At 46.9% G+C, this 24,349-nt stretch overlaps 1 protein-coding gene across 2 annotated transcripts in view; it reads left to right on the forward strand.

Moving 5' to 3' along the window:
- Positions 1–1,860: 1,860 nt before the first annotated feature.
- Positions 1,861–24,349, forward strand: part of OBI1 (ORC ubiquitin ligase 1) — a 28,527-nt gene continuing 6,038 nt past the window's right edge. The window contains exons 1-5 of one of the 2 annotated variants that reach the window (XM_081198387.1): positions 1,861–2,040; positions 13,417–13,552; positions 14,990–15,081; positions 16,544–16,792; positions 19,172–19,260. In XM_081198387.1, coding sequence (XP_081054513.1) covers positions 1,969–2,040; positions 13,417–13,552; positions 14,990–15,081; positions 16,544–16,792; positions 19,172–19,260 — 638 coding nt within the window. In that variant the 5' untranslated portion in view covers positions 1,861–1,968. Of the gene's footprint in view, positions 2,041–2,207; positions 2,628–13,416; positions 13,553–14,989; positions 15,082–16,543; positions 16,793–19,171; positions 19,261–24,349 lie in introns of those variants that run through there. The other variant, XM_081198388.1, reaches the window with a different exon arrangement.

Below are 24,349 nucleotides of genomic sequence, written 5' to 3' on the forward strand. Positions count from 1 at the left end.
TTCGAAAGCATGTCAAAGTGCAAGTAGATAAATAGGTACCGCTCCGGCAGGAAGGTAAACAGCGTTTTGGTGTGCTGCTCTGGTTCGCCAGAAGCGGCTTAGTCATGCTGGCCACATGACCCGGAAGCTGTACGCCGGCTCCCTCGGCCAATAAAGCGAGATGAGTGCCGCAACCCCAGAGTCGGCCGCGACTGGACCTAAAGGTCAGGGGTCCCTTTACCTTTACCTTTTTACACTTGGAGGAGGAGAACTGGTGAATGGAAGGAGGAAATCATCCAGCAGTAGCACATTGTGGAACAATAATAAGGCAAATTTGCTTGCTGAGTGGGTTTGCATCTTGAAGGCTGCTGATATCCATGATCTAGTGAATGGACCTAATGGAAGCTGGCAGACATTGGTGGGTAGAAAGCATTGGAGTTTGCACACAGAAGGCAGTGAATGCATATTATGCAATTAACATAGCAATAGATGCAGAATTGCATCTTCTCAGGTTCACGCTATTGCATCTGAAGTCCGGGAAATGCAACAGAAGCTCATTTTTTATGGCTATTATTAAAGAAGACACACAGACCACGCCGACATATGATAAACAGACGCACATTTATTACACACACAAAAATCACCATATGGACAGGCCCAAAGATCACCAGCTTGTCAGGTAGCTGTTTGAATGGCAAACACAAAGAGTCCGACTGCATGCTAGTTCTACAGACTGGGGTTTCTAAATCCATCAAAACCAATTGACTTTGGTGCGCCTTCAAACCCTGTACATGACACAGTTTATTTACTTGTTATTTTGAAGGGGGAAAAGAATCCAAACCGCAGCTTGTTACGCACCATACATTTAAAACGCACCACAAAGAATGGTTGGAACTGTAGCTTGTTATGGGCGCTGGGAGTTGTAGCTCCGGGAGGGATGAACTATGGTTCTCAGGATTCTTTGGAAGGGTGTGCTTGAAATGTTTGGAGGTGTATACAGCTTGTGTCTTACAGCAAAAACTGCAAAATAAAAAATTAGCAGGGGCAATTATAATAAGATCTATTATTGGATTATTGACGGAAACCTCTAGAATGTATTTTGTATGGTTTTTTTACCTGTGTCTTCAATACATTGTACTTTATTTTATTGCTATGGCCAGTGGCGTAGCGTGGGTTGTCAGCACCCGGGGCAAGGCAAGTAATTTGCGCCCCCTAACCCGTGGATTTGCGCCCCCTAACCCTAACCCCCAGATGTTGCGCCCGGTGCGGCCGCCCCTCCCCCTGCACCCCCCACGCTACGCCACTGGCTATGGCTAGTGGCTGATGCAAATTCTTCTGACTGTGATTCGATATGGTTTCAAGGAGAAACAAAGTGGGATTCACAGCAACTCAAGTATACACTAGCAAGAACCGCTTGCACTGCTGGAAAAAAGCCAGCGTGTGAATTCAGCGTAGCTTTTGTATCTCTTCGAGGGTTAATTGGAGAAAGTGCAGTGTGTTTTAAATCATTTGGGTTAAGAGTTTGTTTGCTTGTTTGTTTGCTTGCTTTAATGTCCCTGACATTGAGCCGGTCGCACACTCAACCTCATTTATCTCATAGGGTTATTGTAAGGACAAAAGGGGAGGGGCTTTGGTAAGCCTGTTGCACGAATTCCGACTGAAATTCTTACACATTCGAAATAGATACGTGTGCGCACATCCGTGTCTGCCATGGCAAGGCAAGAGAGGACAAACCCGACGACAGACTCGCGTTTTTCACACTCTACGTGTTCAGATTTCTCGGCCCCTCCCTCCTCTCCTCCCTCTCTTCCGATGAGAAGTCTTAAAAAGCGTCCGCGTCAACGCGAGGAAGATTGGCCTAGCTGGCTTTCCGTACTGGGAGCCCTAACAGCGTGAGAGTTGAAGAGAGCGAGTCTTCCTTCGCCGCCGCCGCGGTCGCCGCCGCCTGTGGATTGGAACTTCCACGCTCGCGGGATTCGAAACGTCACAATGGCTCAGAACGTTCAGAATGTAACACTTTCTCTCACGCTGCCCATCACTTGCCACATTTGCCTGGGAAAGGTAACGGCACCTTGCGTTCGAGATGCAACCGCCCCCCCCACCCCAAAGAAGGGACACTTTGAAGCGTGCGTGGTCCTCGGGAGAAAGCCATGCCTTGCCAGGGAGGAGAGCGAGAATGGATTCCAAGGAGGATTTCCTCTCTCTTTCCCCCCAAAAAGCTGTCGCGTTTCCCTCTGACACGTAGCCGATTGTTCCCCGGTTCCCAGATTTGTCCCTGCAGTTCGCCGGAACCTCGTGTGTGTGGCTGCTTTTAGAGCCTGGAGGAGGAAGGGAGGCCTTAGCTGGACCGTGGCCGTGTCGGAAAGATTCGCTTCCGCTTTTCAAGACTTATTGGGCTGTACAGTACTTAAATGAGGACGCGTTCACTTTTTGTAAAATGAAGGGAAGCTCCTGTGATGAAGGGTCGGCGGGGCGGGGGGCGAAACGAAGACTTCCCCCTTTCTCCTCGTTTGTTTCGAGTTTTTAAAAAATTATTATTTTAGAGTGGTTGGAAATTGCTTGGATCAGAGTTGATGCCTTGTTAGTGGTTTTGAGAGACGAGCTTTTCAATCTGGGTTTCTGCAGGCTGAGAACCTGCTAGTAACAAGGTCGGCCAAATAATATGGAGTAGAAGCCTAGGCCAGACAGACTCCCCCCCCCCCCCCGTTTAAGGACAGCCCTGCTTGCTTCACCAAGCTCTCCACAACCAATAATGTTATAGGAGTTCAGCTGGAGTTTGTTTGTTTGTTTCCTCTTGCTTTCTACCTTCGTTTATGGCATGTATGCTGAGAAACTGTTGACCAGCACTGCAAGAAATGATCCTGAGCTATGATTTCAGATCTTATTTACAACCACTCTGTGGCCTGCTGTCGTCTTTTCCTCCCTCTCAATCTGTTTGTTATGATGTTTAGTCGTTTAGTCGTGTCCGAATCTTCATAACCCCATGGACCAGAGCACGCCAGGTACTTCTGTCTTCCACTGCCTCCCGCAGTTTGGTCAAACTCATGCTGGTAGCTTGGAGAACACTATTCAACCATCTCGTCCTCTGTCGTCCCCTTCTCCTTGTGCCCTCCATCTTTCCCAACATCAGAGTCTTTTCCAGGGAGTCTTCTCTTCTCATGAGGTGGCCAAAGTATTGGAGCCTCAGCTTCACGATCTGTCCTTCCAGTGAGCACTCAGGGCTGATTTCCTTAAGAATGGAGAGGTTTGATCTTCTTGCAGTCCATGGGACTCTCAAGAGTCTCCTCCAGCACCATAATTCAAAAGCATCAATTCTTCGGCGATCAGCCTTCTTTATGGTCCAGCTCTCACTTCCACACATCACTACTGGGAAAACCATGGCTTTAACTATACGGACCTTTGTTGGCAAGGTGATGTCTCTGCTTTTTAAGATTCTGTCTAGGTTTGCCATTGCCTTTCTCCCAAGGAGCAGGCGTCTTTTAATTTCGTGACTGCTGTCACCATCTGCAGTGATCATGGAGCCCAAGAAAGTAAAATCTCTCACTGCCTCCATTTCTTCCCCTTCTATTTGCCAGGAGGTGATGGGACCAGTGGCCATGATCTTTGTTTTTTTGATGTTGAGCTTCAGAATATAATTTGCGCGCTCCTCTTTCACCCTCATTAAAAGGTTCTTTAATTTCTCCTCACTTTCTGCCATGTTTGTTATGATACTTATGGGAAACTGTGTTCGCTGAATAGACCTGCAACCCTGTTTTCAGCAGGCTCTGTATACACAATGGAAAGTTTGTGGCCGTGAGTATGATTTAGCTTGTTGGAAAACTTTCCCCCTCTTTCAGATCTGATGGTGGCTTTTCTCATGGAGAGAGGAGTGTCTTCTTTGGCGATCACTCGTAGCTGAGTAAGATTGTCTTCCATGAACACGATCTTAATGATGTGTCCATAAGCGACCGTGGAGGCCAATTCTGGATCCACACGTCCTTACACTGTGGGGACATAGGTTTCTGGGTGGGAGTTGATCACGGCGAGTGTTTGCCTTCCTCTTAGCACATTTCTCCCTTTCGTCCTGAGTTCAAACATCTTCAAAGTCCATGACACCTTTGGCAAAGACTGTTCTCCAATTGGAGCACTCACAGGCCAGTGTTTCCCAGTGGTCAGTGCTTATACTTGATTTTTTTAGATTTGCCTTGAGAGTGTCTTTAAACCTCTTTTGTTGACCACCAGCATTATGTTTTCCATTTTTAAGTTTGGAATAGAGTCGTTGCTTTGGAAGACGATAATCAGATATCTGCACAACATGACCAGTCCAACAAAGTCGATGTTGAAGAATCATTGCTTCAACACTGGTGATCTTTGCTTCTTCCAGTACACTGACATTAGTTTGCCTGTCTTCCCAAGTAATATGCAGTTTTTTCAGAGACGCCGTTGATGGAAACTTTCAAGGAGTTGGAGATGGCATTTATAAGTGGTCCATCTTTCACAAGCATACAGTAAGGTTGGTAGTGCAATAGCTTTGTAAACAAGCATTTTGCTTTCCCTGTGAATGTCCCGGTCCTCAAAACCTCTGCACTTCAATCGGGAGAAAGCTGCACTCATAGAGCTCAGGTGATGCTGGATTTTGGCATCATTGTTGGCCCTTGTGGAAAGATAACTGCCCAGGTAGGAGAAGTGATAGACACTTTCCAATGTTACACCATTGAGTTGGATTTGTGGCACTGCAGAGGGGTTGTTTTGTGCTTGTTGGTGCAGCGCCCTGGTTTTTTGGATGTTGAGCGATAGGCCAAGCTTCTCATAAGCTTCTGCGAAGATGTTTAGGATGGTTTGGAGGTCATCCTCTGAGCGTGCGCACACTACGTTGTCATCAGCATACTGAAGCTCTATGATGGAAGTTATGGTAACCTTACTCTTTACTTTCAGCCTACTCAAGTTAAAGAGCTTTCTATCTGTTTGATATATGGTTTCTACCCTGGTGGGGAGTTTCCCTTCAACAATGTGTAGGATCATGGCAATGAAAATAAATAATAAATAGAGTTGGGGCGATAACACATCCCTGTTTAACACCTGATCCCACTGTGAATGGTTCACTTTGAGAGCCATTGTTATCTGCAATTGTTGCTGTCATACTATCACAGAGGCGCCGAAGAATGTTCACAAATTTATCTGGCCAGCCAATTTTCAGAAGAACAGTCCACAGGGTATTACGATTTACAGTGTCGAAGCCCTTACAGTGGTGCCTCGCAAGACGAAATTAATCCGTACCGCGAGTCTCTTCGTCTTGTGGTTTTTTCGTCTTGCGAAGCACGGCTTTTAGCGGCTTAGCGGCTATTAACGGCTTAGCGGCTTTAAGAAAAAGGAAACAAACTCGCAAGAACTCGCAAGACGTTTCGTCTTGCGAAGCAAGCCCATAGGGAAATTCATCTTGCGGAACGACTCAAAAACGGAAAACTCTTTCGTCTAGCGAGTTTTTCGTCTTACGAGGCATTCGTCTTGCGGGGCACCATTGTAGTGAGGTCAGTAAACACCATATACAGGGGTTGGTTTTGCTCTCTGCATGTTTCTTGAAGCTGTTGAGCCGTGAAAATCATGTCTACTGTCCCCCTAGAAGGTTGAAAACATTTTGGGATTCAGGAAGGGTAGCCTTGGATATAGTTAGGAGATGGTTTGCTAAGATCCTTGCAAGAATTTTGCAGGTCACAGCTAATAAAGAGATGCCTTCATAGTTTCTGCTATCCGTTCTATCACCTTTTTTAAAAAGGTTGATAATTTTGGCAACCCTAAAGTCTGCTGAGATCTCCTCTCCCAGATTTTTTCGATGAGCTTGTGAAGTTGTTGTGTAAGTTCAGTTCCACCCACTTTGAAGACTTCGGCAAGTATCCCATCAGGTCTACTGGCTTTGTTGATTTTCATTTGATTAATAGCTGTGCACAACTCTCCCAGGTTTGGAGATACTGCAAGCTCATCTTCAGTTTGTTTTTGCGGGATTTGTGAGAGGACCTTGGCCGCTACAGGGGTGTTGTAGTTAAGGAGATGCTGGTAATGTTCTTTCCAGTGCAATGCAATGGCTTCTTTATGTTTTTCCTTTAAAAAAATAAATAAAACAGAATGCTTTATAAACATGTTAGAAACATACCCGAATAAAAACCATACACCAATATGAGAACATTCTGGTTTTTTTAATTACTGATACAGAAACATGAGTAGAGGTTGAGTCCTTATGGACTATAAATCTTTTATAATGATTATTGTTTTTAGACGGAAAAGCCACCATTAAATATTTTTCCCTGCTTCGGTAGAACCAAAATAACCTCAGAATAAACAAGTAGGCCCACTGATAAATTGGTCTTCAGTAATCTGCTAAAGCTATAGTGGATTGATCTGCTTGTATTAAAAGCAATGCATTCTTAATTATGAAACTGCTGAAATCTTCCATTCGACATTTGAATGGTGTTGTCAGTTGTGTTTATATATCTTCTAAACGTTGAGTCACTTTGAAACTCTAGGGGGATCTATTTGATGGATCGCTTGAACCTCTGACATACCTTTGTTCACTGAGTCAAGGTAAGGATCCAGACACTAGCCAGGCCTCAAACCATACTGTGCCTTTGTTTGCTGTCTGCAGGCATTTTCACCTGAAGCAGAGAGGACATTAAGACTAGGACTTGGTAGAGCATCCTTAACCAACCTGATCCCTCCAGATATTTTGGGCTAAAACTCCCATCAGCTCCAGGCAGGTTGGGACAGTAGGTTGAAACTGAACATTCTCCTGCCCATCAGAGAGAAGGTTTTTTGAATGCCCTCTCCAGAGAAGTACACCTGTTTCAACTTATTTTCCTGGACCAGATCAAGACTTTCATTGGTACGAGCTTCTGGACTGACTCACCATAATTTGACTGGCTTTTATTGATGTATACAGTGGTGCTCCACAAGACGAATGCCTCGCAAGACGGAAAACTCGCTTGACGAAAGAGTTTTCCGTTTTGGAGGTGCTTCGCAAAACGAATTTCCTATGGGCTTGCTTCACAAGACAACAATGTCTTGCGAGTTCCTGCTGGTTTTTTCCCCTTCCCCCCCTTTTGCTAAGCCGCTTATCAGCTGATCCAATCAGCAGATAAGCCGCTAAAAGCCGCTAATAGCGCTAATCCGCTAATCCTTCAATGGGCTTGCTTCGCAAGACAAAAAAACCGCTAGACGAAGAGAATCACAGAACGGATTCTTTTCGTCTTGCGAGGCACCACTGTATTGTTGTATTTTATTGTAGGCCACCTGGGAGCTTGAGGCCAAAGAGGCTTTCAGGTTGAGCTGATCAGCATCCTTTGTTCTTCACTAGCTAGTGTTTTGCAAGCAGCAAATGATGCTTTGTTTGTGAAATGGACTCCCAAGAATCAATAGGCAAAACTCGCCTGTGTGATTTTTGTGTGCACCCCACCCCGCAAGTTTGAATCCTGTGTACCAGAGGTGACCAACCTTTGACCTTCCAGATCTTGCTGGACTCCCATCATACCCAACTGGCATGGCCACTGGTTAGAGATAGTGGGGATTGTGGTCTAGTGACTTCTGGAGACTGAGAGGTTCCCTATATCTTCTGTTTACATGTTCTCCTGGCATAGGTCTTTATGTAGCCAAAATGGCACCACCTCCGAGGTTAGCAGAAGTACCTGCATTTTAAAAAATGTAATAAAGGGCAACCCCAGAAAAAGCCGAATGAGAACTGAGCATGCTCAGTGGACAGGAAATGCCAATTGCCTAGGCGAGGAATAAAACAGAAAATCATGGGGGAGCAGGAGTGGAATAGAGTATCATGCAAGAGGGCTGGAACAGAGTGTCCTTTGAGAGGGCACAACTGGCTAGCTGCTGCACTTATCAGGAAAACATCAAACAGCAGCGTTTGGTTGCTGGCCTCACCTTAAAACTCATATTTTCCGCAAAACCTTTGGACAGCTCCCTAGCCTCCCTAGCCCCGATACCCTCCTTCTGAAACAAACTGTGTGTGTAATTGAAACAATGGCATATTCTGCTTATTTTTCCCCCGTTTAGTGTTTCTCACCCCTTGGGATGTGGGTGGCTCTGTAGTCTAAACCACTGAGCCTCTTGGGCTTGCCAATCAGAAGGTCGGCGGTTCAAATCCCGGCAACGGGGTGAGCTCCCGTTGCTCTGTCTCAGCTCCTTCCAACCTAGCAATTCAAAAGCACACTAGTGCAAGTAGATAAATACGTACCATTGCAGTGGGAAGGTAAACAGCGTTTTTGTGAGCTCTAGTTTCCATCATGGGGTTCTGTTGCGCCAGAAGCTGGTCACATGACCCAGAAAACTGTCTGTGGACCAATGCCGGCTCCCTCGGCTTGAAAGCGAGATGAGCGCCACAACCCCATAGTCACCTTTGACTGGACTTAACCATCCAGAGGTCCTTTACTTTTACCTTTACTCCTTGGGTCAATTCATAAATTGAAAGCCTCTTGTGGTAGGGACCCACCCTCTCATTATGCCCAGGCACTTTACAGAGAAACAATAATGCTCCAAAATAAAATAAGTAACATTTGGAGGCTGGGGTTGCAATTGGCACGTGCGGTTAGATTTTCTTGCTTGAGAAAGTGTACTGAATCTCAGAAGAAGTTGACCCAGACCAGATATGCGGCAGACTTCTCAAAACGGCGATTCATAAGAGCCCTTAGAGAAACCACAGCTGGTAGGTTCCATCTTAGAAGAGGCACACTCTCTGTGATGCACAAACAACACTACTGTGTGCCCTTGAATGCTTCGTGAGTAGGACAATCTATCGTATAATGTGCTGCTTTGGGGGACTTTTGTCTTGGGTGATGTGAAACTTCTGGTTGTGGTTGACTCCGTAGCCTGTCACAGAGAAGCTGGATACACAGAAGAGTCTCTGGCCCCAAGCCTGCACTTACCGTATTTTTCGCTCTATAGGACGCACCAGACCATAGGACGCACCGGACCATAGGAGGAGGAGAATAGGAGGAAAAAAATTCTCCCCCTCTCTGCTCAGCGCCCCTTCAGCGAAGCGGCAGGAGAAACGGAGCCCCTTCCATTTCTCCTCCCACTTCACTGAAGGGGCACTGCGCAGCTCTCCCTCTCTGCTGAAGCCGGGAGAGTCTTGCTCTCCCAGCTTCAGCAAAAGGAACCCGAAGCCTTTGGAGCGCAGCGTGAATTCCCACTGCACTCCAAAGGCGTCAGGAGGCTATCCCTGAAGCCTGGAGAGTGAGAGGGGTCGGTGCGCACCAACCCCTCTCGCTCTCCAGGCTTCAGTGAAAGTGAAAGCAACGCGAAGCCTCCAGAGCGCCTCCTTAATTTTTGGAGGGGGAAAAGTGTGTCCTATAGAGCGAAAAATACGGTATCCTGTAAAACGAGACAGTTGCAAACAATGCAGTGGAGGAGAGATTTATACCTCACCTCCTGGCAGGTGCTGCAGCTTCCAGGAGGGAGAGAGGTGGCAACAAGTTTGGCCCAGTGCAAACACACCAGCTGAGCCAATCTAGCCATGTGTTTGCACTGCGAGACCCTCCTGTCTCTCCCCCCCCCCCCCCCGTTCCCAGTAAGCAGTAGCCGTTCAGCTGTCAGGAGAACAGTTAAGCATCTCTGCCATGCCACCTGCTACTGGTCATACAAAAGGTTGCTTACTTGTCTGAGGGGGTTTTTTGGCACCCATTTCTCCACCTAGGCTTGTAGCAGTCCAAAGGCATTCTAGACCAGGGTTTGCGAAACTTGGGGCTATAGCTGTTCTTGGACTACAATTCCCATCGTCCCTAGCTAGCGGGACCGGTGGTCTGGGATGATGGGAATTGTAGTCCAAAAAGAGCTGGAGACCCAAGTTTGGGAAATACTTTTTGAGACAAAGGCACTTGACAAGGGCATGGAAAACCGCTGGTATGGTCTGAGGAGAGTTCAGAGGGCAGATAGAGAGCCCTAGATGACTGTATTTGGCCCCTGAGACGCCCCACATGAATTGCAAGGCATTGTAGAGGACTTAGGTTTGTTTGCCTAGGACAGAGCAGTAGACCACAATGCTTGAGAAATCAGGCTTTTTTAATTTTATCCTGTGTCTCATATCTCTGGAAGTAGAGCAGAGTTTAGAAGCACAAATATATCAAAGGCTTTTGGGAGCTAAAGTAACATTTGTTTTGGTCTCTAAAGAAGTTTTCGCAGTGGGCGAAGTAGCATTATGAAATGCAGAATTTCTCTGTTTATAGTTGATTATTGAATCCCAGGGTTGGACTCCAAGCAGAATTTTAAATTAAAGGGAGATCTTATTAGTAATGCCTTTCAGAAACTTATTTTTCTAAAACCGTTTGCGCTCCTTTAGGAAAATATATAAGCATCTTGTTAAGATACAAATACTTAAAGCCCCAATTCTCTGTGGCATAGCAGCTCTTTACTTCTGCCTTCTGTACAATAGAACATATTATATTGGATGGTTATCAGTGCTCAGAACATCTCAGCAGGGTGGAGAAAACCTCTTGCCCTTCCCTGGTAGCTTCACTAATTTTTGTCTGCAGGGAAATGACAAACTGGCGGAGTTTTTTGTGCTGCAGATTCTTCAGCAAGTCTAAACTCCGTTTCGAGTTCACTTATTATTGCGTCCCTTGGGTCTTTTGTCCTGGGGTTCTGTGCAAAAGAAACACAGTGCATAACTTGGGCTTTGGACAGTCTGGACTTCCTATTTATTTTCTAAAGTTTCTAGTTCTCAGTGTGGTGTAAAACCGGGAAGGCGAAAATCCTGGAAACTTGAGTTACATTGTTCCAGAAGCAGTCAGGGGCAATCTTCTAAAAGTCTAGCAAGCAATATCTATACTTTTTTGTTACTTTTTTCAAACATTTTCACAAAATCAAATAATTACATTGTTTCATAAATTGACTTCCTACCCTCACCTCCCGCAGTGTTTTTACTCAAACCTTTTCTACTGCATTATATATTTTATCTGTTACAAAAAGCTTCTCTATTACAATTATTTTATCTTTTTTCTTCCGCTGCTTTTATCTCAAATCCTGCCCACGATTTCATTTGACTCTATACACACACACACACACACACACACACACACACACACACATATTAGTCCACAAAGAGCCTCCATTCTTCTATGAAAATTTCATCCTTTTGATCTCTTAATTTCGCTGTCATCTTTGCCATTTCGGCGTAGTCCATTACTTTCAAAAGCTGCCACTCCTCCTCTTTCCATTTCTGTGCATATAATATTCTAGCTGCTTGGACCTGATATCACTTTCACTTTTCATCACTTTTTAAATTTGCAATACCGTCTTTCTATCTTACAATACCCAAGGCGGTTTACAAGCTGAAGAAACAAAGAATGTACACCTTATAATCTAATGCAATATAAAAAATCTAATGCAATATAATGCAAATCTAATGCAATATAATGCAAATCTAATGCAATATAATGCAAATCTAATGCAATATAAAAAAGTGATAATAAAACATAACCTTAAAATAAGCAACCTACTTCAAATAAAGTAACATTCAACAATCCATTAGAATAATATAGAATAATATTAAATATCAGCGTATAAAAATTAAACAGAAATCCACTCTTAACCATTACAATAAATAATTTCTAAACTACAATCAAGAAAACAACGGCAGGCCACAGTGCAATACAAATTGAGAAGCAGAGGCTGTGGGACAAGGCAGGTGGAAGAAGCCTTGCCTGATGAAGTCTCTCCCCTCACTATTTACATTCTGCTCTGTTTACCCCTTCCTTGCCCATGTATTTTCTTTCTTTCTCTCTCCCTGTCTGCTTTGGTGGCATTGCTGTTTGTTGGCTTACTAGTAGTACCTATGAGAAGGATGTAGGGGTCTTGGTGGACCACAAGCTTAACATGAGTCAACAGTGTGATGCAGCAGCAAAAAAAAGCTACCACTATCCTAGGCTCCCTCAACAAAAGTATAGCGTCTAGATCAAGGGAAGTATTATTACCACTCTATTCTATTCTATTCTATTCTATTCTATTCTATTCTATTTGTGGGTGGCGCTGTGGTCTAAACCACAGAGCCTAGGGCTTGCTGATAAGAAGGTCGGCGGTTCGAATCCCCATGATGGGGGTGAGCTCCCATTGCTCGGTCCCTGCTCCTGCCCACCTAGCAGTTCGAAAGCATGTCAAGTGCAAGTAGATAAATAGGTACCACTCTGGCGGGAAGGTAAACGGCATTTCCGTGCGCCGCTCTAGTTTGCCAGAAGTGGCTTAGTCATGCTGGCCACATGACCCAGAAGCTGCACTAATAAAGCGAGATGAGCGCCGCAACCCCAGAGTCAGCCACGACTGGACCTAATGGTCAGGGGTCCCTTTACCTTTACCTTTTATTCTGCCTTAATCGGACCACACCTGGAATACTGTGTCCATTTCTGGGCATAACAATTTAAGAAGGATGTTTTCAAGCTGGAACAGGCTTCCTCAACCTCGGCCCTCCAGATGTTTTTGAGACTACAATTCCCATCCTCCCTGACCACTGGTCCTGCTACCTAGGGATCATGGGAGTTGTAGGCCAAAAACATCTGGAGGGCCAAGGTTGAGGAAGCCTGAGCTGGAACGTGCGCAGAGGAGGGCAACCAACATGATCAAGGGTCTGGAAACTAAGCTCTGTGAGGAACGGTTGAAGGAGCCGGATGAGTTTAGCCTGGAAAAGAGGAGACTGAGAGGAGATATGATAGCCATCTTCAAATATCTCAAGGGCTGTCACATGGAAGAGGGAGCATGCTTGTTTTCTCCTGCTCTGGAGGGCAGGACTCAAACCAATGGCTTCCAGTTGCAAGAAAGGAGATTCTGACTAAACAGACAGAAAAAGCTTTCTGACAGAGCTGTTTGATGGTAGAACGGTCTCTCTCGGGAGGTTGTGGACTCTCCTTCCTCGGAGGTTTTTAAGCAGAGGTTGGATGGCCACCTGTCAGGGATGCTTTATCTGAGATTCCAGCATTGCATGTGAGTGTCTGGAGGCGGTTGGAGGATGGATGGTGGCTAACAGATTGAGGTTGAATCCTGACAAGACAGAAGTACTGATTTTGGGGGACAGGAGGTGGGCAGGTGTGGAGGACTCCCTGGTCCTGAAAGAGGTAACTGTGCCCCTGAAGGACCAGGTGCACAGCCTGGGAGTCATTTTGGACTCACAGCTGTCCATGGAGGCACAGGTCAAATCTGTGTCCAGGGCAGCTGTTTACCAGCTCCATCTGGTACGCAGGCTGAGACCCTATCTGCCTGTGGACTGCCTCACCAGCGTGGTGCATGCTCTGGTTATAAATTATTATTATTATTATTATTATTATTAGTATTATTATTATTATTACCCTTGGGTTCCTTCTAACTCTAAGATTCTATGTTCCTTGCATGATTTTTATGTGTGTTCCAAGCCAAAAAGGGAAAAGAGCAATTGCTGCTAGAATACCTTTTTAATTGTTATACCCTCTCCATTGCAAGGTCCGTCATCCGGTCATCTGTGCCAACAACCATGTCTTCTGCTCCATTTGTATCGAAGTGTGGCTGAAGAACAACAGTCAGTGTCCTGCTTGTAGGATCCCCATCACCACTGACAATCCTTGCAAGGAGGTCTTAGGTAAGGCAGCCTTTCCCCCTCCCATCAAATGCATGCATATTCTTTTTATCCTCTGAATGGCATGGCATCCAGCTGCACTGTTTCTGCTGAAGCTCGCAACCAGCTTTTGTATTTTTATTCTGCCCTTTTTGCAACGGTGGCGTCCGTTTCACTATATCCCATTTTGTTTTTGCAACATCCCCGAGAAACAGATTTGACTGTGATCGTGTGAATGGGACATGTTATCTAGCAAACCCAGGTGTTCCCAGCCGTAGCCTTGATTCTCGAGCCAGTGCGCTGCAGTGGGGTGTAGTGGTTAGAGCAGGTGTCACCAACGCAGCACCCACAGGGGCATGTGCCAAGACAATATTCCTGGCACCCACGGGGTCCCTGCCCCTGCTGAAATGAGGCTTGAAAGAAGCATTCTGTTGTAGCCAATAGAATAGATTCAACATGTGCTGAGTTTGTTGTTTGTGCCAGGCAAAGTTTCCCCAGTTTGCAAATAATATTCCCCCAGAGTCGGCAACCCTGAAGCGAAATGTTGGCCTGGGAAACTTGAATTCAAATCTCCGCTCAAGTTGTGAAGTTTACTGCTTGACCTTGGGCCAGTTACTTTTTTTTTCTACTTAGCCTACCTCACAGGGTTGTTGTCAGGTATATGGGTGGCACTGTGGGTTAAACCACAGAGCCTAGGACTTGCTGATCAGAAGGTTGGCGGTTTGAATCCCCGCGACGGGGTGAGCTCCCGTTGTTCGGTCCCTGCTCCTGCCAACCTAGCAGTTCGAAAGCACATCAAAGTGCAAGTAGATAAATAGGTACCACTCCGGCGGGAAGGTAAACAGCGTTTCCGTGCACTGCTCTGGTTCACCAGAAGCAGCTTAGTCATGCTGGCCACATGACCTGGAAGCTGTACGCCGGCTTCCTCGGCCAGTAAAGCAAGATGAGTGCCACAACCCCAGAGTCGGCCACAACTGGACCTACTGGTCAGGGGTCCCTTTACCTTTACCTATATGTGTTACACATTCCAGGAAACTACATGGGAGCGATCGCAGAGGTGGTAGCAACCCCAGATTATAAGTAAAGAAGACCCCCAGATTATAAGTAAAGAAGACTTTAGGCTGGAATCCTCTACCTGGCAGCAAGGCCTATGGAAATCAGCATTCTGATTTCTGAGTAGACACGCAGAAGATGTAATGAATTTTATAAATATAAATAAGATTTCATTGCACGTCTCTCAGGGTGTTTGTCAGGAGGAGAGTGACTTTAGGATTTGACAGCCTTTGGGAATCGTAATCTTAAAATAAATTACATTTAAACTTCCAAAACAAAGTTTGCAAACTTGCTGCCCCTCCAGATGTTGAGGCAGGGCTGTTGTAGTCTGGAGACATCTGGAGGGGCTGCACCTGTTTAGAAGAAAGCTGAGCACTGAACGGAGCCTTGCTTGTTGTGTTGCTGCAGGAGGGACGAGTGAAAGCAACCCTGTGTTCAGCCCGACGGTCAGGAAACAGCTCCGCAAAACGAGGCTGGAGCTAATGCACAAAGAATATGAGGTAAGGCGGTGTCAGGAAAAGGGTGGTTTGTGAGGTTCTGGTTTGTATGGAGCCAACTCCCTTGGGACACATTAGCAATGGGGAACCAACAACCTATGGACCTTATTAGGTCCGCAAGGCCATTTTGGCAAAGCCACACCCACCTGCCCTACACCTGTGAAGTGTGGGGCAGGTAATGACCTGGCTCAGCTAAAAGCAAAGTGCTCCGCAAGACTCAGCTATCATGCCCAGCCTTTTGCAGAACACTCTACAAGACAAGGCTTCGCAAGAGGGTCTTTGTGGATGTTCTGGGGGCTTTACAAGCCCTGGTGAATCAGTGGGTTCTCTGGTCCGGTGTCAGAAACCCAGCCCGTACACTATCTTAAGGTGTACACTGGATGGAAGCCCATATTTTGAAACTGCTTTGTGTTCCAAGGTGCTGTTCCGTACAGATCTGGCTAAAATAATAATTATAAGAATAATAATTTATTATTTGTACCCCGCCCATCTGGCTGGGTTTCCCCAGCCACTCTGGGCGGCTCCTAACAGAATATTAGAAACACAATAAAACATCAAACATCAAAAACTTCCCTAAACAGGGCTGCCTTCAGATGTCTTTTAAAAGTCGGATGGTTATTGATTTCCTTGACATCTGATGGGGGGCGTTCCACAGGGTGCGTGCCACTATCGAGAAAGCCCTCTTCCTGGTTCCCTGTAACCTCACTTCTCACAGTGATGGAACCGCCAGAAGGCCCTCGGCACTGGATCTCAGTGTCCAGGCTGAACGATGGGGGTGGAGATGCTCCTTCAGGTATACTGGGATAAGGCCATTTAGGGCTTTAAAGGTCTGCCCCAATACTTTGAATTGTGCATCTGCCTAGGCTCTGCTGAGAAAAAGATGCTGTTTGAGATCAGCCTTTGGTCTGATCCAGTACTATAAGATCTCTCTCTCTCATTCACACACATACAGGGTGAGTCGTTTAAAAGAGGCCCCATGGATACAGAGTACACATTGTTCCACAGGGCCTGTTTTAAAAGACTCACCCTATATATACATGTACAGTGTTACCTCGGGTTAAGAACTTTGCCTCAGTGGTACCTTCAGGTTACAGACTCCGCTAACCTGTGTTACCTCGGGTTAAGAACTTTACCTCAGGATGAGAACAGAAATCGCGCACCGGTGGCAGCGGGAGGCCCCATTAGCCAAAGTGGTACCTCAGGTTATGAACGGTTTCAGGTTAAGAACAGACCTCCGGAACGAATTAAGTACTTAACCAGAGGTACCACTGTTCTCTTTGATGACAGATTCAAAGCCAGCTCATTTTCTATACCGGGATCAGCCTACAAAAACCTGAAGAATTGAGCAGTATAACAAAGAAACTTAGCCGATATTGTTGTTGTTTTTCCCTCTTCTTTTCCTGCCTCCTGCAAAAACGTGTTTCTTCTGCCCCCTAATCGGCCATGGGTTTGCCTCACTCGGAAGGATGAAATAGAATCTCTGCAGAAGGAAGTGGAGGAGCTAAAAGGGAGCAAGCTCAGCCTGGAGGCGCAGCTCAAATCTGTCCTGCACCCCGAGACGCTTGACGTGTCTGGCAAAACCCGGGCGAGTCCAGGACTCTCGGAGGACAAGCACAAGGTGGATCCAGAGACTTTGGCGGTATGGACACAGAAGCTTCAGGCGGCTAATGATATGTATGAAAAAGTGAAGGAGGACATGGGAGCGCTAACGGAGGTAATGAATGCGAAATCTGGCAATATTGAATGGGCAGGGATAACTGGCGGTGTGACCTCTTGTGTAATTTCCTAGGTGGGTTGAGAAGCGAAATAGGGTTGAGGCACTGGGTCAGTGGACTTCCTGTTAATTGGCCATTGTCCAGTATTCCATGAAACCAAGAATGTGGTTGTATGAGGTCCATGTTCTGTCTTCTTTTTCGACACACCATCATTGGACGGCATGGGCAAGACCTGATCCATGCAGGGACTGAGTTCTGGGTCATTGCGCACTTGAGTGAAATCGTGTGCGATTGAAATACCCCGTCCCCCATTCCGCCCTTTTCGTGATATCTTTTATGACGTTTCCGGGTCACTTTGGGGCTCAGCACTGTGTGCGATTGCGCACGTATCGGCCATGACTGTAATTAACTTAATGGCGCCTGAATGTTCCCTTCATGGCCGTCGAGATTATATAACACCGGTCCTGAAAGACTTACATTGGCTCCCAGTATGTTTCCGAGCACAATTCAAAGTGTTGGTGTTGACCTTTAAAGCCCTAAAAGGCCTCGGCTCAGTATACCTGAAGGAGCGTCTCCACCCCCACCATCCAGCCCCGGATACTGAGGTCCAGCGCCGAGGGCCTTCTGGCGGTTCCCTCACTGCGAGAAATGAGGTTACAGGGAACCAGGCAGAGGGCCTTCTCGGTAGTGGTGCACTCTCTGTGGAATGCCCTCCCATCAGATGTCAAGGAAATAAACAACTATCTGACTTTTAGAAGACATCTAAAGGCAGCCCTATTTAGGGAAGTTTTTAATGTTTGATGTTTTATCGTGTTTTTAATATTCTGTTAGGAGCCGCCCAGAGTGGCTGGGGAAACCCAGTCATATGGGCAGGGTATAAATAATAAATTATTATTGTTGTTATTATTATTATAGGATGGTGCATGCATGTTTCATTCATTGAGGGCCCACAATCTTGTAACTGTCCCTCCTGAAAGCTTAGACCTCTTTGCCTTCGCTCCACCTATTTTGGCTCCCCCACTCCACTTTTTCTTTCTCCAGATTCTCCGCACCCCCATGACATTTGCTCAGTGCCAAAGAGCCACAGCATCCCTATCCTGGTTTAGCAGAATGTAAACAAGCTGTAAGGAGCCTCTGTCTCATGCTGTGCTCACACACCTTTCCTCTTGCATGGTCAGAAGGAAGCGTTAAGACACTTCCGGTTTTGCTTTAGTGCAATTTGTCCGACCTTGCAGGTCCAATCTGTGCCCACCCCAATAGGCTGACTCTGACAGGCAGGGCAACCCCTGTTTGCACGTCACCTGGATGCCAGATGATGGGCAGGGGGGTTTCTCCGCCTGCCCACGAAAGACCCATGTGCAGCCGCTGACAGTCAATTGGTCTGTCGGAAACGCAGCACAAAGATGCTTTGCAAGCCCCATGTCTGCGTTTCTCGAGCGCCAGGTCTTGGGTTGGTGGAGCTGCTTTGTGTTGTTTGTCAGCTGCAGGGTCCTGCAGCCAATCCTGCAGGCTTGAACCAACAGCCCATCAGCTGGTAGAGCCATAGCTTCAGCCACTGTTTTTTGCAGGTATCGACTGTGCTTCACGGGGCAAGTAGGTGTGGTTTGGAGGAAACGGGGATATGGGTCAAAATTAGGCCTGTGGGCCGCAGCCCTGGTGCGCAACTGAATTTCTGACCTTTTCTTTGTTGCGAGTGTGCGAACGTGTGCGCCTGTGGCTTCCTTGCCCTTAACGGAAAACGAGACACTTGATTCCGTTTGCGGAGACAAGAGGGGCTTTAAATCCTGAGGCTTATTAATAGCAGCATTCTGCAAGCGACACCAATGGGGCCTGGCAAATAAGTTGTCATTGCGGATTTTGTTCTCTAGAGTGTGTGTGTCTGTGCCTCTCTTTTTATTTTTTTTCTATAAGGGGAAAAAGCCGCTTGACAATCTTAACTCGGTTTGGGAGAGTCAGGAAGTTGTTCGACACTCATTTTGCTGATACCTGCACATTGTAATGTTAATGCATTTAAAGTATTTAGTCATGTGGAGGAGAAGGAGGGGGGGAACATGGAATTGCCATTAGTACCTCCCCACCACCACCCCTTAATGACTGTCAGGCTGAACTAACATGGCTCTGTTTATTTCCCTGGGTAGAAGCCTTGCGGTGTATTTTGGGAATATAAATTAAAAATGCCTGTCCTCTCTCCAGTTTTTGCAAGCCATTTCCCAGGGTAATTTTTAAGTGGTGTCTCTGTCGAGGGTCTCGGAGAAGAGGGAGCGAGCGGAGTTAACTGTTGCTCCTGTCTAAATATGCTTCCCCTCCTTTAAAGTCTTACAAACATTACGAGTGAGTTCGTTTGGGGGTTTCTTATAATCCTATTTATTTCCATATAGGTAAATAAGAAGCTGAGGCTCGAAAACAGTGGCCTTGTGAGGGAGAACTTGCGGCTAAAGGCTGAGGTTGGAAGCCGATCGCCCCAGAAGTATGTAAATATTTTAAAACTTGTCGTGCATTATTCATACGATCATATGCAGCTACTGGAGGACCATAACCGCCGTTGCAGGAATGCAGACTGGGCTGGTGGAGAGCTTTGTCTTTGTTTTGTGTGTGTATGTGTGGAGATTAAATAGGAATTCTGAACGGCTTGTCTTCCTTCAGACTTAGATGCTACATGCTGTCTCTGTCTGAATGCATGGTGATTTATATTAGATTTGTTTCAAAACCACCTACAACGATATTACAAAAACTGCTTGATATTTGCCTGTTTCCTACTTCCCCTCCCCCGCCCAACCCCCTGTGCTGTTCTATAGAATTAAAAAAAAAAATGGATTCATTAATGAGTCCTCAAAACAACTTGCACCACAGGTATTCAGGTGGAAATTTATTGGTTTTGTTAAAAGTGTTTGTAGCCCACCCTGCAACCCGAAGGTCCAAGGGTGGAGATGCAAAAACAGGACAATCAAATCAACAGCAGTTAAAAATGATTCCCCCTTCCTTCACGACAATGGTACTGCTAACTACAGCCTTGTATTCAGATGCTTGGGTGGCAAGGGGATCTATGGAAGTAAATTAATGGACAGGCAAAGAAAGGGTAGAGCAGGGATAGCCAGCATGATACCCTCAAGATGTTGATGGACCTCAACTCCCATCAGCCCCAGCCATGGGAGATGATCAGGGAGATGATGAGAGCTATAGTCCAACAACATCTGAAGGGTACCATCCATTCTTCCTTCACCAACCCGTAGTGTTTCCAGGTTGGCCTCAGAGGTGGGAAAGTCTAGCCTACTCCTGGTTGCTCTCAAGGTTACTTAGAGAACTTGGTGGAAAGCCATATTGTTCCCTCTTCTCAAGGCATTGGTTGAAACAGATCATAGCAATGGTGTGCGGTAGAAGTCCACCTTTTCCACAATGACTCCTCCAGTAGTTTTGTGGCCATCGTCCATTTCCCCCAGCACTCATACAACACGTTTTGGAACCCGGGGTCCCCAGCATGGCACCTGTGGGCGCAGTGGCACCCTTGGAAATTCCCGTCGGGACCCCCCAAGGCCCACCAGCCTCTTCCAATGTTTAGTTCTTCTTCTTCCTTTGTTGAATGTAAAGAGTGTGGTGAACAGCTCCTATCACTAACCATTGGCCATGGTGGTTGGAGGTGATGACAGTTGGAGTCCCAACATCTGGAGAACTTGGTGTTCCCCACTCCTGATCTGCTATGTTAAAAGACTCATCACTTCAAAGAACATGATGAGACTGGGAGAGCTCAGTTGGTAGAGCAGGAGACTCTCAACTTCGGGGTTGTGGGTTTGAGCCCCACATTGGACAAAAGATTCCTGCCTTGTAGAGTCCTTTCTGATTCTACAGTTCTATGATCCTTTGAGAGAGAGGGCGGTCATCTCATCTTGGCTGTCTGATGTGTGCAAACCACAATGTTGGGTCGGACATGAGATACATTCCTACCTAACTTCCTTCCTGTGTTAAATGCACTAGAAATAGACTGGTAGGTTAGTTAATGTGCTGATGTAGCCCTGCTCAGTCTGTACTTCTCCATGTGTCCCTTATGGCTGCTAGAATGGTGGTCTTTCTGAGGTCCAGAGACACTTCTTAAGAGAACCTGCGCTTGAGAGTACAATGCTTTCTCTTGGTAAGCAAATTAGAGGTTGCCTCTAATGCAGGTTGCATTAAATAAACATCTTACACATTTCTTCCATTGGACTTTTCTGCTAGATCTGCATATAAGTGAACTGTGCATATTTTGCACAGGCAAGTCTCTCTCTTCCACGGCAACTACGGCTGGATCTCAAAGTAAATGGCAGCTTGCTAACAGGCCCCCGTGTCTTCTCACCATGAATCCTGTCTTGCAGCCCCTTCCAAGGGGGCTGCTACTGAAGATAGATGGTGACCAGCTTGAAGGGAAAGTGACATGCTCCCTGGCTTCCAGTGGGAGACAAGTATTGTTGGAATTTGAACAGCGGAGGCTGGGTTCTGTGGAGGCTGCCTCGGCCTCTGTTGGCAGCATCCAACAGTACTTTTTGAGCATTGGAAAGCAGGGAGAGGGTGCCCCCCGCTGAAACTTGCATTTCGTTGTGTGCCCTTCCCCTCTCCACTCTGCTTAGGAGGACGACAAGAAGGCCCCGAGAGAATTTCCAACTTCCCCCAAATGCTTCTGCTTGAAACAGAAACAGAGTTAGCTCCGCAACCATTTTGAACGCGCGACTGGTTTGCATAATACCAAGGTTTGCAACCTTTCTGCCTGGGAGTCATTTTGGACTCACAGCTGTCCATGGAGGCGCAGGTTAATTCTATGTCCAGGGCGGCTGACTATCAGCTCCATCTGGTACACAGGCTAAGACCCTACCTGCCCGCAGACTGTCTTGCCAGAGTGGTGCATGCTCTAGCTATCTCCCGCTTGGACTACTGCAATGCGCTCTATGTGGGGCTACCTTTGAAGGTGACCCGGAAACTGCAATTAATCCAGAATGCTGCAGCTAGACTGGTGACTGGGAGTGGCCGCCGGGACCACATAACACCGGTCCTGAGAGATCTGCATTGGCTCCCAGTACGTTTCCGAGCACAATTCAAAGTGTTGGTGCTGACCTTTAAAGCCCTAAACGGCCTCGGTCCTGTATACCTGAAGGAGCGTCTCCACCCCCATCGTTCAGCCCAGACGCTGAGATCCAGCGCTGAGGGCCTTCTGGCGGTTCCCTCATTGCGAGAAGTGAGGTTACAGGGAACCAGAGAGAGGGCCTTCTTGGTAGTGGCGCCCGCCCTGTGGAACGCCCTCCCTCCAGATGTGAAGGAAATAAGCAGCTATCTTCTCTTTAAAAGACATCTGAAGGCAGCCCTGTTTAGGGAAGTTTTTAATATTTAATGCTGTATTGTTTTTAACACTTGATTGGAAGCCGCCCAGAGTGGCTGGGGAAACTCAGCCAGATGGGCGGGGTATAAATAATAAATTAGTAGTAGTAGTAGTAGTATTCTGAGTCCACGGCTCACTTGACCAACTGCGTTCTTTCTGTGGCACCCTGTGGGGCTCAGGAGCCCAGTTATGGCAGCTCCTCACCCCTTTTCAAACATACTCCCTTGTGGAGTCTTCCCTCAGCCACTTCTTCTCTCCCCTCACCTTGAGAGTCCTCCAGGCAGCGGACGCCACTGCCCATGGTCTTTGAGCAGCCGCCCCCAAGAGAAGTGCCTCCTCACATTGCCCCACAGGGGCCTGGGAAGATGATTCCCCCAGCCTTAGCAGCCTGGTGGAGACTGGCCAAAGGTGAATGTGAGGCCATCTTACTCACCTTGGGATGCAGCAGCAGCAGGCCTCACCGGGCCTGCGTGGCAGGAATGTGCCCCTTCAGCACCAGACACTGAGCTCCTAGGCAGGCGTTGCACACAGGAAGCACAAGAAAGGCCAACACAGGGCCTGCCTGCCCAACCTCCCACTTGTCTGTCCATTCCCAACAGCAAGGGCTGGTGGACTGGCTGGCTGGGTTCCCTCACCCGCTTCCTTGCTTGCTTGCTTGCTCCAAGGCTGCCTCAGCTCCTGGCAACCAGCACCCCCTGACCAGCCCCAGAGGGACCATTCAACTGCGGAGCTTGTAGCCAGGGCTGCTGCAACAAACAGCTGTGCAAGCCTTTGGGAGGCAGAGATGCAAGAGGGCATCAGAGGAGGGAGGAGAGGAAAGAGGGACAGAGGCCAGTGTTGCCCACGGCACTCCTGACCGCCATTCAAGGCATCCCAGGGTGCCACGGCGCACTGGTTGAAAACCACTGCTGTAAGCCAAACCATGGTTTACTGAGACCATGTGAAGGTAGAGAAGAGAAGAGTCCACAGCCAGTTTGTTCTTCCTTAAGGTCCTTTTGGGGACGTGGGTGGCGCTGTGGGTTAAACCGCAGAGCCTAGGACTTGCCAATCAGAAGGACGGCGGTTCTAATCCCTGCGACGTGGTGAGCCCCCGTTGCTCAGTCCCAGCTCCTGCCAACCTAGCAGTTTGAAAGCACATCAAAGTGCAAGTAGATAAACAGGTACCGCTCTGGCGGGAAGGTAAACGGCATTTCCGTGCGCTGCTCTGGTTCGCCAGAAGCGGCTTAGTCATGCTGGCCACATGACCCGGAAGCTGTACACCGGCTCCCTCGGCCAATAACGTGAGATGAGCTCCGCAACCCCAGAGTCGGCCAGGACTGGACCTAATGGTCAGGGGTCCCTTTACCTTTACTAAGGTAATTTTTGCTGCCATGCTGAGCTAAGGTGAGGTTTGGCTTAGCACACGAGTCACTGACATTTGATGGCAAATACTTTCAGGGCGGCTTATAAATGGGAAAATAGCAAAAATTTAAATGGTGAGTAAAAGTGGGCAACCCCCCCCCCCACCTAAATTCAGACATCTTGAGAAACCAGGAATGAATGAATTTTATTATTTCCGTCACATACCAGTTCCAGCCCACATACAATATCAAGGAAGTCATAAAACACAATAGGGATACATTTGAATTTGCAGTTAGGTATAACAGGGACAATACAGATATAGCAAAAGTTTAAAAATATATAAATTAAAACTTAGTCACTAACATATAACCTAAAATTATCATTTAAGGCCTTAATCATTATGATAGCACAGCTTGTTCCCTAAGTTTTATGGCAATCGCACAGAATTTGGCTACCCTTAACGTGATCTCAGGATCCTTGTCCTCTACCAAGGATTTTAGACATTGAAGTTTGGATTCATTTGGAGATTTTTGCATAGCAGGGGTAATAAATACCGAGCGTATATCCTCGTAGAAACGGCAGCGTAACAAGCCATGAGAGACAGAGAGAAACCAGGAAGAATTTTGCCCAGCACAAAAATTATAACCGATACATTTATGTATGTGTGTGTGTCAGATACTTCTACCCAGCTCTTCAGTTCAAATGAATACTCAACAAGGCTTAGAAAAGAAACACAAATCCAATATGCAATATTAAAACCGCAAACACAGTGACTGAAAGTAGCGTTTGTTAACTGCAGCACCAAAACAAATGTTAAATATACAGTGGTGCCTTGCAAGACGAAATTAATCCGTTCCGCGAGTCTCTTCGTCTAGCG

This window comes from Podarcis bocagei (genome assembly GCF_964188305.1).
Source record: "Podarcis bocagei genome assembly, chromosome: 6".
NCBI lineage: Eukaryota > Metazoa > Chordata > Lepidosauria > Squamata > Lacertidae > Podarcis > Podarcis bocagei.